Source organism: Naegleria gruberi, assembly GCF_000004985.1.
Source record: "Naegleria gruberi genomic scaffold NAEGRscaffold_1, whole genome shotgun sequence".
Lineage (NCBI taxonomy): Eukaryota > Heterolobosea > Eutetramitea > Acrasida > Naegleriidae > Naegleria > Naegleria gruberi.
In genome coordinates, this window is record NW_003163326.1 from 1,166,052 (window position 1) to 1,181,899 (window position 15,848).

The 15,848-nt window shown below is 32.0% G+C and overlaps 7 protein-coding genes and 1 non-coding gene across 8 annotated transcripts; 5 read left to right on the forward strand and 3 right to left on the reverse strand.

Annotated features, from left to right (window-relative positions):
- Positions 1-92: 92 nt before the first annotated feature.
- On the reverse strand, positions 93-2,452 carry NAEGRDRAFT_61533 (PX domain-containing protein; the record flags this gene model as incomplete). The annotated part of the gene is made up of 2 exons (XM_002683521.1): positions 93-173; positions 308-2,452. 2 exons carry the CDS (start codon positions 2,450-2,452, stop codon positions 93-95), a joined length of 2,226 nt encoding a protein of 741 aa, XP_002683567.1.
- Positions 2,453-3,043: 591 nt separating this feature from the next.
- NAEGRDRAFT_45221 (uncharacterized protein) lies at positions 3,044-5,315 on the forward strand (the record flags this gene model as incomplete). The annotated part of the gene is made up of 2 exons (XM_002683206.1): positions 3,044-3,510; positions 3,593-5,315. 2 exons carry the CDS (start codon positions 3,044-3,046, stop codon positions 5,313-5,315), a joined length of 2,190 nt encoding a protein of 729 aa, XP_002683252.1.
- A 146-nt stretch (positions 5,316-5,461) lies between these two features.
- On the forward strand, positions 5,462-5,552 carry NAEGRDRAFT_t1. The gene has a single exon. It is a non-coding gene; the product is annotated as a tRNA-Leu (tRNA).
- Positions 5,553-5,795: 243 nt separating this feature from the next.
- Positions 5,796-7,181, forward strand: NAEGRDRAFT_45222 (uncharacterized protein; the record flags this gene model as incomplete). Its single annotated transcript, XM_002683207.1, has 1 exon — positions 5,796-7,181. The coding sequence occupies one exon, from the start codon at positions 5,796-5,798 to the stop codon at positions 7,179-7,181; it is 1,386 nt and encodes a 461-aa protein (XP_002683253.1).
- A 168-nt stretch (positions 7,182-7,349) lies between these two features.
- NAEGRDRAFT_61536 (uncharacterized protein) lies at positions 7,350-10,672 on the reverse strand (the record flags this gene model as incomplete). The annotated part of the gene is made up of 5 exons (XM_002683522.1): positions 7,350-7,822; positions 7,886-7,998; positions 8,046-9,606; positions 9,657-9,833; positions 9,880-10,672. The coding sequence occupies 5 exons, from the start codon at positions 10,670-10,672 to the stop codon at positions 7,350-7,352; spliced, it is 3,117 nt and encodes a 1,038-aa protein (XP_002683568.1).
- A 1,172-nt stretch (positions 10,673-11,844) lies between these two features.
- Positions 11,845-12,708, forward strand: NAEGRDRAFT_61537 (C-4 sterol methyl oxidase; the record flags this gene model as incomplete). The annotated part of the gene is made up of 1 exon (XM_002683208.1): positions 11,845-12,708. The coding sequence occupies one exon, from the start codon at positions 11,845-11,847 to the stop codon at positions 12,706-12,708; it is 864 nt and encodes a 287-aa protein (XP_002683254.1).
- Positions 12,709-12,896: 188 nt separating this feature from the next.
- On the reverse strand, positions 12,897-13,655 carry NAEGRDRAFT_60166 (uncharacterized protein; the record flags this gene model as incomplete). Its single annotated transcript, XM_002683523.1, has 1 exon — positions 12,897-13,655. The coding sequence occupies one exon, from the start codon at positions 13,653-13,655 to the stop codon at positions 12,897-12,899; it is 759 nt and encodes a 252-aa protein (XP_002683569.1).
- Positions 13,656-14,328: 673 nt separating this feature from the next.
- On the forward strand, positions 14,329-15,450 carry NAEGRDRAFT_77816 (C-5 sterol desaturase). The gene has a single exon (XM_002683209.1). The coding sequence runs from the start codon at positions 14,503-14,505 to the stop codon at positions 15,424-15,426; it is 924 nt and encodes a 307-aa protein (XP_002683255.1). The 5' UTR covers positions 14,329-14,502; the 3' UTR covers positions 15,427-15,450.
- The last annotated feature ends 398 nt before the right edge of the window (positions 15,451-15,848 follow it).

The window sequence follows — 15,848 nt, forward strand, 5'->3', positions numbered from 1 at the left end:
ACTCTTTTGAAATTGGCGTCAATCTTACATCCAAGTAATGAAGTTGAGATCGCTCAAATTCAAAATTGATACTTGTTAAATTTTTACAAGAACTAATTTCCAATCTGAATAATTTGGAGAGCACCAGAGAATCTGAATATTCTTCCTCTTTGTGTTGACTTTTCTGAATAAGGCTACTAAGGTTGCTCATGTTATTGTTTCCACTGTGGTTAATGTTCTGTAGAGAACATGTACCTATTGGAAGATGTAAATTTCTAAGTTCATTACATGAATTCAATTTGAGAGTCAATAGCTCCAAGCTTGTAACTTGATTCAGAACGCCATTCCAAAGATCCTCATCATTAACACTCGAATAACTTAAATCTAAATGTAATAATCCACTACATTTGATAACTGGATGAGTCACATTTGAACAGTATCTCATCACTAGAGTTTCCAAATGTTTCATTTCAATGTGTGGCTTGACGAGTTTTTTACATTGTGAAACATTGAGTGTTTGTAAAACTCCAAAGAGTTGAGATAACATTTCTTCAAGTGTAGAATCTGTAATACATGTATTGGTTAAATCCAAGTGACACAAGTTTTGACCCATCGTAAGGTAAATATTATTATTCATATTACCATACTCTATCATTTCATTCTTGAAATGAATTTGTGTCAAATTTCTATTATTTGAAAAGTCAATAATTTTCACTGTAGTATTATCTGATAGAGAAACATTTCTATATCTGAAAAGAGGAATACTTGGTGTCTTTAAATTACAATCTACAATTTCTAAATTTTCTAAAAATCTACAATTCTTAACAATTACATTCAAACTTTGATCATCAAGTTCATAAAATGAATGCAATCTCAAGTTGACTAGATTATTAAAACGGATAATCAAATTTGTCAAATCCTCAATAATATCAATAGCCACTGACTTTTTCAAGAAGAATACATTTTCATTACAATACACCATATCTAATGATTTAAATGACTGATAAATAATCTTGTACCACCATTTACATGTAAGTGCTAATATAGGAAATATTTCTTCAAAAATACAATATTGAAATATTCTCAAGAATAAATCATTTGGTAATTGATAAATCTTTGAGGTTTGATCCAAATCCAATTTCAGAAATTCAATCACACTATCAAATGATAAAAAATCTGATTCCTTCACAGTATTTGTAAGGTATGAATCCAGATCAGAATTACCCTTGCACATTAAATCCAAATACGTTTGAAGTGACTCTTTTCTTTTTTGTACATTTTCAGGTTTAAAATTACCTATCAAGATTTTTGGTGGAAGTTTTGGCAGTTCCAAGTCTTTGGAAATTTCACAATTTTTCAATTTAGTTCTATGCTCTTTCAGGAGTGATTTGTGTAATTTACTGAATTGAGAGTATCTCTTCTCTATGCACCATGAACGAGAGAAATTATTTCCCTTTCTAACTCGTAACAAGTATATCAAGTGTGCACCCTTTGTCATTTCATCATTATTATTCCTTCTACCTCCTCCGGGTGATAATGGTTCTTCAATGGGAATAGATGAATTATTGTAAGTATTTGTATAATTATTATAATTGTTATAATTGTTATTATAGTTATTATTATTGTAATTGTTGAAATTATTAGAATAATTATTGTTGGTATTGAAAATCATTGGATTAGAAGAAACAACATTCGGAGTGCTTGGTTTTAAATTCTTCGATAATTGATTTTGATATTGAGAATATGGCATTTGAATATTCATTGAAGCATCACAATATATAATATCAATAATATCAACAGTAGTATGTCTTTGTTGCTGATTTGCATTTTGATCAGCATTTGGTGATAGAGCATAATTATTGTAATAATTATCATTAATTGTTGGTGCACTGCTATAGGATGTTATATTACTTGTTGGACTGGTGGAATCTTGCAAAGTATAACTGCTAGTTCCGACTCCACTTTTCAGATAACAATCAACAAGATTTTCATTGATGAAATTGGAATTATTTCGTTGAAGTGTTTGTCTTCTCTTTCGTAGAAATTTAGAAGGTGAAGGTAAAATTGATGTTGATGATTGATTATCCTTGTTATTATTATTTAAATTGTTATTAGAATTAGAACGAGGCAAGAAGAGGGGAGGAATGAGATGAGCAAATAATCCACCTCCTCCTCCATTGTTGTGTTGATTATGATTGTTAGATGTTGTTGATGATGATGGAGGTATTAATTGATTAGTTGATGAAGTCAATCGTTTGATATCTTGTTGTAAGAGTGCATTGGAAATTACTTGAGGAGAGGAAACAGGCTGGCTATCTGATCGTTTACGATTGTTAGGATTTTCAATTTGAATGTTAGGTGTTGTTGTTGTTGTATGGGTAGATGATATTGGCACTCCCGAAGTAGAATGTCTTGTCGATGAGGAGGACGAAGAAGTAGTATTCAACAAGTGGTAATTATTATTGGTACTCATCTCCTTTGTTTCTTGTTATTCTTGGTGATGAGGAGAAATGGCCGATCACAATTTTTTCAACAATTTCTAGAGTTGCAACTGGGATAAATTATTATTGCTCGGGTCTACTTTTATTTGCTAGTGTGTTATTCAAGTAGAGGAGTAACAATGATGAAGATGGGGGTTAATGCTGATGAATAGTAGTACTTGGTTTTGATTTTTTCAAAGAGACAATTTGATTCTTCTCTGTGGCAGTAAATTGTTTGCTATGTGGGCATACTGCTTACTACCGTAAATCCAGAAACATGTATTATATGGAGTTGAATAATGCCAAGAAGAGAAGGGACACAAAAGTTGATCCCTCCACAGTGTTCGGTCATGAAAAAGTAGCGACACTGTGCACTCTCACAGAGATTGAGAACTGTTCTTGAGGATTCATTAAGCAATATTATCATGTAAAACAATTTTTTAAAACCACTAACTAACTCTATCACCCTTCTTCATATGATAAATTTTCTAAAGTTCCCTTATAACAACGAGTATTTTCAAAAACAAATAAGGTATTAAGAGTAAAAAGAATTGTAGTCAAGTTGAAAAAAAATTGAATGAGCAATGAATGAAGGTGGAGGAGTTAATTCAAATAGTGGATTTGGTGGTATTAGTTCTTGTAATAATAATAACATTAATAATGGAGGAGCCACATCTTCGGGACTGATAAATATCAATAAGGAGGATCACAAACTAGTTGTAAATCAGGAACAGCTACTTCTCATGCAAAAGGAATTTTCCAAGCAAAAGATTCATCAAAAGGATTTAATTCTTCCCGATTTGAATCATAATTTGCACTTTCACAACTCTCGTCGAGTTTCTGTCATAAAGCAGAGAAGAGTTTCTCTCTCCTCACAATCCTCATCACCAACACATTTTGTTCCATTAGAGTTTTCGGAATTAACAAAGAAAAGATCAGCCTCTCCAGTTAAAACACATCAACAACGTTCCTCATCAACCATTTCGTTTAATCAGCAGCATCGAAAATTTCAATCCTTTCATTCACCACTAGCATTGGAAGTTTCTAAAAGGTAAGTTTATGCATATTCACATTGCTCTTAATTTGCATGATAAAAGAGAGCTTGTCAATAGGAGTGTACCCCTTAAATTAAGCAAACACAGCTCCTCTTTCACAACAAAAAAGGAGGAAGCCACAACTATCAACTCTGCAACATCTATTATCGAGAATGAAAGTGAGGAATTGTCAGAAGATGATTCAGATTTATTGACTAGTTCCGAAGATGAGCATCACTTTTCTACCTCGTCATCTGATGGAGAAGAGGAGGAAATTGAAATTCTTGCTCCTGAGGAATCAATTCAAGTTCAGAATAATGAATTGGAAACAAGTGATAGTGCTACAACTCCTTCAATACCAGAAGAAATTAATGAGGTTCCATTCATTTCAGAGAATTATCGAGGAAATCTACTATTTGATGCCTCATTCGAATCTGGTAATTTGGACAGAGTGATACGAGTCGATGAGAATGAGTATGATCTCTACATTAGAGGTGATACATTCAGTGGAGGAAAACGAATGTGGTACTATTTCAAAGTTTCCAATGTTAAAAAGAATCAAAAGGTACTATTCACCGTTACAAATCTATGTAAAGATAAATCTCTCTATAGGAAGGGAATGACACCTCTAGTGTCGAGCACGAGTAGACCTCGATGGGAAAGAATTCCTGAAAAACAAGTTTACTATTACAAGAAAACGGCCAAATACAACACCATTGTGAATAATAGTAATTTACTATCATTTGTATTTATATTTGATAATGAGCAGGATGATTATTACTTTTCCTATTCATTTCCTTATACATATACTGATTTACAAAAGTATCTATTTGTGATTGAGAGTAAGCAATTGAAATATTTTCACAGATCTGTGCTGTGTAGAACGACACAGAATAGAAAATTGGATTGTCTCACTATTACTAGTGTTAATAATTGTAAAAATCACCACTATATCAATAATGTAAATTTAAACTCTATATTTGAAAACATTCCTCATAACACACCAAGTACATCCACAATGTCCGAATTGACTGACATTTCACCAACGATTCTAACACCACCAAGCATAGCGAAAAACATTGTAATCACCAATGAACTCACCTTAGAAAGTCAAACTAAAAAGAGGATTGTATTTGTCACATGCAGAGTTCATCCAGGAGAATCACCAGCAAGTTATGTTTGTCATGGATTTATCAGTTTTATTTGCTCAAATCATCCAATTGCAGTTCAATTAAGAGAAATGCTCATTTTCAAAATTGTACCCATGTTGAATCCAGATGGGGTAGCTATTGGGAACTATAGATGTTGCAGTATGGGATTTGATCTCAATAGACACTGGCTCAACCCTCAAGAATGGTCGCACCCAACTATTTACCACGTCAGAAAATACTTGCTTCAACTGAAACATGATCCAAACTTTCAAGTGGACTTTTTCATGGATTTACACTCACACTCTGGAGCAAATAATGGCTTTATGTATGTTAATTACACCTCGAAAACATCTCCAGATGATCAATTGAGATTCCCAAAATTGTTAAATGCAAGAGCAAGAGAATTTTCAATGAATGACACAAAGAGGTGCAGAGATCCTTCAAAGATGGGAGCTTCAAGAAGAGTTCTTGGTCAGGTTTTAAATGTGGCAAAGTATTGTTACACCTTGGAGGTTTCATTCTTTGGGTATTCGGCTGGTACAGATGTCCAACCCTCTTCGAAACATGTTCCATTTTCGATAGAGAACTATTTCAACTTGGGGAAGAATATGTGTTTGGCACTGGCCGATTTTTATGGCATTGAAACCCCTACATCTTCAGAAGATGTTTAAGAAAAATATTGTTCAATAAAAGGAAGGAACATTATTTTTGTGTGTGAAAATAAATACATCTTTACTGTAAAACATACAAAATTGTTACAAAACACAAAGTTGCTCTTTTTAAGGATTACTCAACAATTTTTAATGTTATCTTCGAGGGTGCGATGGTCGAGTGGTCTAAGACGACACGTTTAGGAGTGATAAATTCCGTGTTCCGCAAGGGCGTGGGTTCAAATCCCACTCGCATCAGTTTTTTATTCTTGCATTTAATTATTGGATCGTTTGTTGTGCATTAGGAATTGTAACTTAAACGGAGATTAACTTTGAATCACAATCTTAGCCTATGATCAATTACCACAGAAGGAAAGGGTTGAATCTTTCGTTTACAATTTCTCTGGATTTCTTGATCGTTGCATCTTTATTTTATTCCAGTTCAACGTTGTGTATATGAAATTAACCTGAACTAAAACAATTTACACAACAACAAAAAAAATGAGTAAACGAGCAAGAGAGGATTTTAGTGAATATGAAAATTCACATTCCAACAAAATAACAAAAAACGAATCTTTAGGAAATGATAAGAAATCATTATTTCCAGACGAAATTTACCATGAAATAATTTCCTTCCTCGATGACAAATTCAAAATTTTAACTTGTTCTTTAATTTCAAAACAAGTTTTCAATGTTATTCGAAAATATTCGAAACTTATCCTCCGCTTTTGCAGACCGATTGAATCAAATGAAAAAATGATGAATAATCAATTTTTAGAAAATATTGTGGAATTGAGAATCAGCACAATAATGCTAAATGCCAAAGTTTTGGCAAATATTTTGGAATCTTTCAAGTTTATGACACAATTGACTTCATTGGAAATTCCTAATGTGGATTTGGGGGAAATTAGTGAAAGTTACTTTCATGTCAAGGATATTCCTAAAGCAGGTATAATATTCTGTCAAGCAATTAGTCAATTAACCAATTTACAAAAGCTAAATGTTAACAATTGTAAAATTGGAAATTTAGGAGTTCAATTTATTACTCAATTAGGAAATTTAATGGAGCTCAGTGTTATCAATACAGGAATGGATGCCAAGGGATTGAACTTAATTGCTACCCGATTGAAAAATTTAACCAAGTTGCAGTTTAATGGAACAGTGCAACATGTTACATCACTGTCAAACATGAAACAATTGACATCTCTTAGTATGGGATTTGATGTCGATGTAGATGTGAAGGGTGCTAAAGCAATTAGTGAAATGAATAATTTGACAAATCTTAGTTTGAACACCAATGATGAAGGTCTTGAAGAAATTTGTAAAATGACACAATTGACCAGTTTAAAAGTTTGTGGATTTTATTTAACAACTTTAGGATTGAAGTTTCTACCTCGATTGAAAAAATTAAGAAAACTAAATCTTAATGATCATGAAGATTTTGGCAATGAAGGTGCCAAATTAATAAGTGAACTTGATCAACTGACAAGTCTAGAAATTAATGATATAGGAATTGATAAAAAAGGAGCCAAGTTTATTACCAATTTGAAACAATTAACAAGCCTAACCATTTCTAATAACCCAATATTCAATGAAGGAGTTAAATATCTTACAGAATTGCCACAATTGACCAATCTCAATGCACGTTTTACTAAAATAGACAACGAAGGAGTCAAGTATTTGAGTGAAATGGCCAATTTGAAAATTCTAAATATCAAACGAAACTATGTACAAGATTTAGGAGTTGAATCAATTTGTGGAATGAAAAATTTAACTGAATTAGATATTGAACAGAATGAGATTTCGGAAGAAGGTGTTGCAAAACTCAAAGAAATGAAACAATTGAAAGTGTTAAAAAAGGCGGATCAACGAGCTTCAAAAGAATGAATAATATAGTATTCAACATTCCAATTTTACATAATATTAACAATGAAAATTAAATACTTTCCCTACATTGTTGTAAGGCTTTGTTGCTTCACTTAAATCTTGCCAATCTGAACATAGAGCAATGATAAATTTTTTATGGTCTAATTAACTAGTTGTCTTACTACGGTATTACTTTCTAATATCTTTAGAACTAATATTTTGCAACTCCTTAATTATTTGAGAGAATTCAGGTCTATCTTTTGGATCCTTATCCCAACACTTCTTCATCAACTTGATATAATCAAAAATAATAGCTCTCATGGTTTTGTAATTATATTGCTTTGAATGGAAAGGATATTCATTGTAATATTCATCAAATTCACGTTCATTATTGAAAGGAATCATGGGACGAACTCCACTCAATACCTTTTGAGGAATATTGAAAGGTGTAAGATCACCACTTGCTGAACTATTACTTGAATAACTGCCATATTGTGAACCTTTACTTGAGAGAGGTTTTGACGTTTTGGCGCCAGTATATGGAATATCCTCAAATAAAGTTTCCCACATTATAATTCCGAATGAATAAATATCCAACCTATTATCAATTACAGCACATGAAGTTTCACCAAACATTTCTGGAGCTAGATAATATAGAGTACCTAATAAAAATTAATAGTAGTATCATATTCATTTTAACAATTGGTTGTTGAATGAATACTTACCAATATTTGTTGTAAGATTTTTAGATTTTTGTTGGAATATTCTACTCAATCCAAAATCTGAAATCTTACTATTGTAATTCCTATCGAGTAATATATTTCCAGGTTTCAAATCTCTATTTATGGTGTTTGAAAAAAGGTTTGTTAGCTTCTATTGACTTACCTATGAATGATACATGGATTTAGAGAGTGCAAATAATTGACTCCTCTCGAAACTCCAAGTAGAATATGAATTTTCTCTTCCAATGTAAGTGTTATCCTTCCACTCTTACTCTTATATAACACATTCTCCAAACTACCATGTTCCATATACTCAATTACCATGTATTTGGTATTATTTGATACAGAAACACCATAAAAATTAACTATGTTTGGATGTCTCAAACTCTTCATCAAACTCACTTCAGTTTCAAATTCCTCATTCATCTTTTCTGCCTCATCCCCATCATTTGAAGAAGTGACAAGTGTTTTGATTGCAACCATTGTATTAGGTTTCAATAAGCATTTGTAAACAACTCCAGAAGCTCCTTGACCTATCTTGGAAATAATGCTTAAATTTTCAATTGGAATAAACATGCTGGATTTTGATTTGTAAGTTGGTGATTCCAATCGTAAATAATCACCATTATGATCTCGAGTAGTTGAGTAGTACATTGCCTTGCTTTCGTGTGATGATAATTCTTGTTCTTCATCCTCATTGATTAGTGGAATTGTTTTAGAATCTGATTTATAGACAGCTTTCTTATTCGAACTAAATATATTATTAATACTGAATGTAGTATCATAGTAATCAGAGTAATCTTTTTGTGAAAAATCAAATGTCTTTTCTATAATATTTCTTTCCAATTCATTTTCTGCTTGTTCAATCTTTTGTAGCTTTTTCAACCTTTTCACAACTCTATTATTAATCAAGACAATACTGTAGATGAAAAGGAATCCCAACAAGAAGCCAGTCAATAACATGAAAATTCCCCCAATAATAGAGCATGGCAAGATGATATCATATCTAACCCTGTCCTTACAAATATACCATCCATTACCATCATATCTCATCTCCATTAAACTTGGACAATCTAGCAAAGTAATGCTCACATTGAACACGACACTATCAGCATCCAAATAATAATGGTATTCTGTTGAATTTGTCAATAAGTTTGTTTCCATTATTGAACTAGTCTTGATAAAAACACTAAAATAGGGAATTACATTAGAATGACTAAACTGATCAATACCCTTGTTTTTAAAATCAATATTAGGATAATTGAAGTCTGTATCATTAGTTGTCACACTGGTAGTTTTGATGAATGGGATATTTGCACCAAAAATGTCATAAAATATTGATGTCATATTGATAACTTGTCCAGGATATAATGCCAATCTAATAGTATCTAGTCTTGTGATATTCTTAAATGTTATGGTATTAATGCACCCACTGTGGATGTAACGATCATTGCTATTTCTATCAATATTTGTAACAGTACAATAGCTGAAATCAGCTGTATTAATACTAGATGAGGCTTGATTACCATAGATAAGTGCCTTATTATCGCTGCTATTTGTGACAGTGATCTTGCTTCTTTTAGTCTTTTCAAGTTCTACTAATCTTCCCAAATGCAAATGGTAGCAGCCACCAGTAAATTCGGCATTATTTCCAAAACACTGAATATCCAAGTTGTAAGAATTGATGGTGAAATGAGCTAAATACAATGCACCACCCCTAAGTCCTATATATTCACACTATAGTCAGTAAATGAAATATAGTCATACTACATACCAGAATTATTTGTAAATGTGATATTGTTTCCAATTAAAGTATTGATTGAATTAATGAAAGCAGCTCCTCCAGAACCAAATGATTGAAAAATATTCTTTGGTCTAAAGATGGCCTTGTTATTTGAAAATTGAAGATTGTACATGTTAAGTTGATGAATAGATGAGCAATAAAGAGCACCTAAACAATTGTTCAATTAATTGCAATCATAGTACAATTCACTTACCTCCAGCATACGATCTGCTATTTTTAAAAATGGAATTCTCTATCAATACATTAGTACATGTTCGAATACTCACAGATCCTCTAACAGCCTCCAATGAATCAAAAGTTGTTTTGGAAATTTGAATATTTGACGAACCGAAATCAGTAGCAACTGAGCAATGAATATCAATGGATTTGACATCATAAAATTTAGAGTTGGAAATTAAAAGTTGGTGAACATAATTTTCAACAACTAGGAAATAACTACTATGAATTGACTTGAAATTAGAGTCTGTAATCTTGGCTGTCCCTACAGAGTCCCATGATATATAGGTTCCAGTATTCAGATTAATATCATTAATACCTTCCAAACCATTCAGCTCCAAATTGTAAACAGAGTTTGCCTTTATAAATCGGCTAGAATTATAAACGTTTACACTCTTGAATGAAACAAAACTTGTATATGAAAATTGTAATGGATTTTCCAAGTTATAAAATCTATTGTTAATAAATTTCACTTTATCCAACTCTCTGAACATGAATTCAGATTTGTTAATAATACTATTTGAAAGTGTAAAACTATTTGTATCTATCGTTCTATACTTGGTAAAACTTATTTTTGAGCCATGTACCTCCAGATTCGCCATTTGAGTATTTGCAATGGAGGCAGTTAAAGAGCAATCAATAATCTTACCACTCGAAAATGATATAGACACACTATCATAAACTTCCAGTTTAGAGTTTAGGAAAGTGAAACCTGACATTGAAAACATTTTGGGCTCATTTGGATTACCTTGTTGGACTTTAAGTTGCATATTTTCAAACTTGGTATTGCTTGCTATTATTCCAATTGAAGATATTACGTTATCTTTAAATGCATTTCCAATAAAATGAATATTTTCCAAAAACAACAGAATTATCTTGCCATTTCCAAAATTAATAGAATTTGAACAATTAAATCGCACCAAATCACCATATCCTGTAAAATAAAAAACAGAAGTTTTGTAATTTAGTTTTGAAAAATCAATCGAACATTGTTCCTCCGTGATTGCATCACCATTCAACAAAAATCCAATATTTGATTGATTGCTTTGTAAATATTCCACTGTTGGATAACTTTGTTTAATACTAAAACAAGCTGTTTCCCATGTCAATCCACAATATCCACCACCACTACCATTATTAGTACTCGGAATGGTTGTTGTTGTTTGATTTATATATATTGTAATACTGGGTGACAATTGTCCTAAAATATTCGTAAAATTCTGCAAATAATATATTATTATAAAAAGTATACTGAATGAATAAAAGATCATTGGTTGGATAGGATTTAATTTCCTCCGATGATGCTGGTGTGTGAGTGAAAGCTTCATGTGCATTTTTTTTTAAAGATATTTTGTAATCAAAATAAATTCCAAGTTTTCCTGTCCTTTTTGATTCTAGTTGAAATATGATGGGTGTTCAAAAAAGATACGAATTTGAATGGTAGTTAAACGCTGAAACCTAATTGAAACCCAACTTGTATTTAATTGCTTAGAATCTCAGAGAATCATATCAGATTAACTTGATGTAATATTTAACAAGTGGAAATTGTTATGAATCTCCATGACTTAAATTTTGTACACTATTTAGTTTTTTAAAGGAACGGATCAAGAACAACTTGTTCAAACACCTATCACTCTCTCATTCTAAGACTTCACGCTCTTTCATCATGTGAACAAAAATTGCCTTAATGTGTGAAAAATTCTCCATTCCACTAACAATCACCTCAATAATCCCAATAAAAGCAGTTTTTCAATATCCGTTTCACATACGTATACTAACAGCTACACACATAGAGGTGGTGACCGAGTTGGATCGGAGTGAGAATGTGTTAACAGTTTTCTTGTCCGACATACTTGGCAATTTAATTGAACAAAAAAAATTCAACACACCCAAAGTTGATTCCAATTTGCTTTTTAATTCCGAACAATAAGATTGCTTCAGGATGGCTCTAAATAATAACCATACCAGTGGTGTGCCTGAATGGGTTGGCAATGTCGACTTGAATAATATGGGATTAGATCAACAGTTCTATTACTTGATTAGATCTAATTTCTCTGAACTTGAAATTACCACAACAGTTTCAATCTTTTATATTTTCTTTTTATATACAATTCTAAGTTTACCATGGTATTTTATTAAAGTGTTTAAACCATCCTTCCTATACAAGTATAAACTTCAACAAAAAGAAGAAGAAAAACAAACAGATTGGGGTTGCATTTTACAATTGGTTATTAACCATTTACTCATTCTTCCAATGTTATATATGGGTTATCCAGTTCTCAAGTGGGTCGGAGTTAGTTATGATTTGGCTCTTCCATCTTGGTGGGATATGTTGGCACGTTCAATGATTTTCCTTGTAGTTGAAGATGCTTGGTTTTATTGGGTCCATCGTTTTATGCACACTGATTTTGGTTACAATTATATTCACAAAATACATCACGAATATCAAACACCAATAGGATATTGTTCATCTTATGCCAGTTGTGTTGAATTTATAATTTTAGGTATTGGATCATTCATTGGACCATTCCTCTTTGGCTGTCCACATATTATGTCATGGTGGGTTTGGATGACTGTTCGTCAAATTGAAGCTATTGATTGTCACACTGGTTTCCATTTCCCTTGGAGTTTGTGTAATTTCCTTCCTTTCTATTGTGGACCTATTCACCACGACCATCATCACAAAACTTATAATGGAAACTATGCTAGTACTTTCACATGGTGGGATTGGATGTGCGGAACTGATAAGGGCTATCGTCTCTGGTTGGAAAAGCAAAAGAAGAAACAAGAAAAGAAGGTTGAATAATTAAAATTGTAAAAAAATTCACATCATTTTTCATATATTTAATTTTGATATCATCATCTCAATAGAGTGTGTTGAAATAAGCAATTCTGATATACTTTGCAAAAATTAATGTATTATTATTATTCATCATCATCATCATGATGAAATAATGTATTATTATATTATTAATAAAATAATTATTGAAAAATTTAAAATTCAAGATGTTCGAATGAGGTGACTGCTTCAAAAGTATGATCTTCTGGTAATTTCATAGTACCTGGTCTAACAGAGAGTACTGAATCAATACCAGCTTCTCTTGCAGCAATTGCTTCTCCGATATTATCAGTCAAGAAGAGGATATCACTATTTGGGATTCCAGTTCTTTCCAAAATTTTAACATAACTTGATTTTTCCAATTTGTTTCCAATATTTGATGTATCGAAATGATCAACAAAGTATGGTAATAAATTTCCATGAGTTGAATATTGGAATAATAATTTTTGAGCTTGTACACTTCCACTTGAATAAATGTAAATATTCTTTCCTTGCTTTTTGATTCTTTCAAAAAAGTCAAAAGCATCATCATAAACTTCTCCCAAAATATTACCACTTTCATAGCCACTTCTCCACATGTGACCTTGTAATTGTTTCAAAGCAGTCATTTTTCTATCCTTGTCCATATTATAAACAACATTATCAATAACAGATTGTTGTGAATCAATGTTAATTTGTGGAGCATCCTTAAAATCCGATTGGCTATTAGCATCTTGTTCTGCTTGTTCCTTGAGTGAGAGGACATCCTTTTTGGTTTCTTCGCTTTCCCATGTTTCTTCAATATGAGTTTTCAATGACTTTCTAATGTATGGAAATAAATTTTCAGCAACAAAAACAATTGGAGTTGTTGTTCCTTCAATATCAAACATGAAGGTCTTGTATTTGGAGACGGAAATTCTTTTAACAGCAGACATTTTTTTTTGTTTTTTTTAAAAAATTCAAAAATCAAATTGACTTGTTTACTGTTAATTGAATTGCGTGAAAGTTATTTGGAAGAATATGGTTTCATACAGTAATTACTTGGAAAAAGCTGTTGTTGAACAAGAAGGAATCATCGTTGATGATTAAGCATTTTGGATAATGAAACAGTTCAGTAAAATGCAAAATCATTTCACTTTTAAAAGAATATTCAATGTAAATTGAAAGTTTCCATCATTCCACTGTCCAAGTCCACATCCTATCCATTGAATATTCTCCGTACATAATATGATACAATTTTCTTCCTTATTAATTTTTGCAAATGGATAAAGGTGGTTCTAAGCAGCAAACCAAACCATAACACTCTTACTTCGCTCACACTTTCTCGTTCTCCGAATAACCACTTCTTACCTCAAGTAGCAAAAGGGATGGAGAATGCAAACTCTACACATCAGGTAATACGCACTTCCACGTTATTTTTCAATGACCGCAAAGCACGGATAATGATATTCAATGCCACTCCACCTATGAATGAGCTTATCTGTGTATGAGTATCGGACAGAGAGTTCTCTGCTGCAGCATAGTGGTCTTGTCGGGATTGAAATTAAAATCACAAATTCATCATGGCCAGTATATTATTCACTCAACACAACTTTAAAAAAAACTAGCCGATATTCAAAATCACTCTCAGTGTGTGATTACCTCTCTACTCTCTTTCTCTATATTTATTCACACAATCAATTATTAATAATTTGATAGTGTCACTCTCGAGTTTTATTCTAATATATATACATACACAATCACACATACACACATACACATACACATACCCCTATATACAATATGGACTTGTTAAGAGTTTTGGAAATTATTCCATTGCCATCGGCAGCCACCTGTGAAAGTATACCTTCACTTGTTCAATATATCCATGATGCTGTTTTGGCCACTAATCAAATGGATTTAATATCACAATTTGTTGTCTTGTGGTTTGCTGTGACCATTGCTGCCACAGTTGGATACTTTGCTGCCACTTCAATTTCCTATATGATTTTCTTTGGTATCTTTAGAGATTATTTCCATCCACCTCATGAACCACAACCATTCAAGGGACAAGAATGGTTAGAAGCCAAAATGAGTATGATTGCTATTCCATGGTTATCCTTCTTGACCATTCCATTCTTTATTGGTGAATTGAAAGGTCATTCTAAACTCTATTGGCAAGCTGAAAATGATCCATTGTGGTACTATGTTGTTGTAGTGAGTGCCTTTATCTTGTTTACTGATATGTGTATTTATTGGATCCATCGTTGGGAACATACCTTCCCATTGCTTTACAAGTATATCCACAAACCACATCACAAATGGTTGGTTGTTACTCCATTTGCTGCATTTGCTTTCCATCCTTTGGATGGTTGGGCTCAAGCTTTACCATATCACATCTTTGTCTATTTGATTCCTATGAATACCAAATTATACATTTCACTCTTTGTTGTTGTTCAATTGTGGTCAATTAACATTCATGATGGTGTTGATGCTGTCGGAAGTAGACTTGGATCCTCTGCTAGTCAATATGTCAATGGTTCTCTTCATCACTTTATTCATCACACTAGATTTGATTATAACTATGGTCAATACTTTACCATTTGGGATAGAATTATGGGATCTCACTATGATCCAAAACCAGATTTTGATACTGGTGATTTTAATTTACCAAAACAAAATTACAATGAAGGAATGCATCCTGCCGATAAGAAGAAATCTAAATAAAACACATTATATTTTTGAACTATTTCTCTAATTTTTAAATGAATGATTCAAATGGGTCATATACTTAATATTTCTTTACAAGGAGAATAAAGGCATACTATTCCACTAATTTAAGCACCAGTTGGGACGCTTCACGCAAACAGAAGTCATAATGAAAAAATGAGAGAAAACAAGCAAATTGAAATAATTCACACAAAACACAAAAAATTAAACACGTGTTTTTTCATGATAATTGAATAATTCGAGATTTTTCAGTTTTATTTGAAATATCTTCAATGTTAAGTTTTAAATGAAAACTATTAAAATTGGAGAAATCAAAAAAAACAAGAAAACGCTCTCAAATATGATAACCACCAAGATTTCAAATAATCCACCAATAATGATTACTCTTTCGTCTCTGTGATAACATGAGTAAATAAACT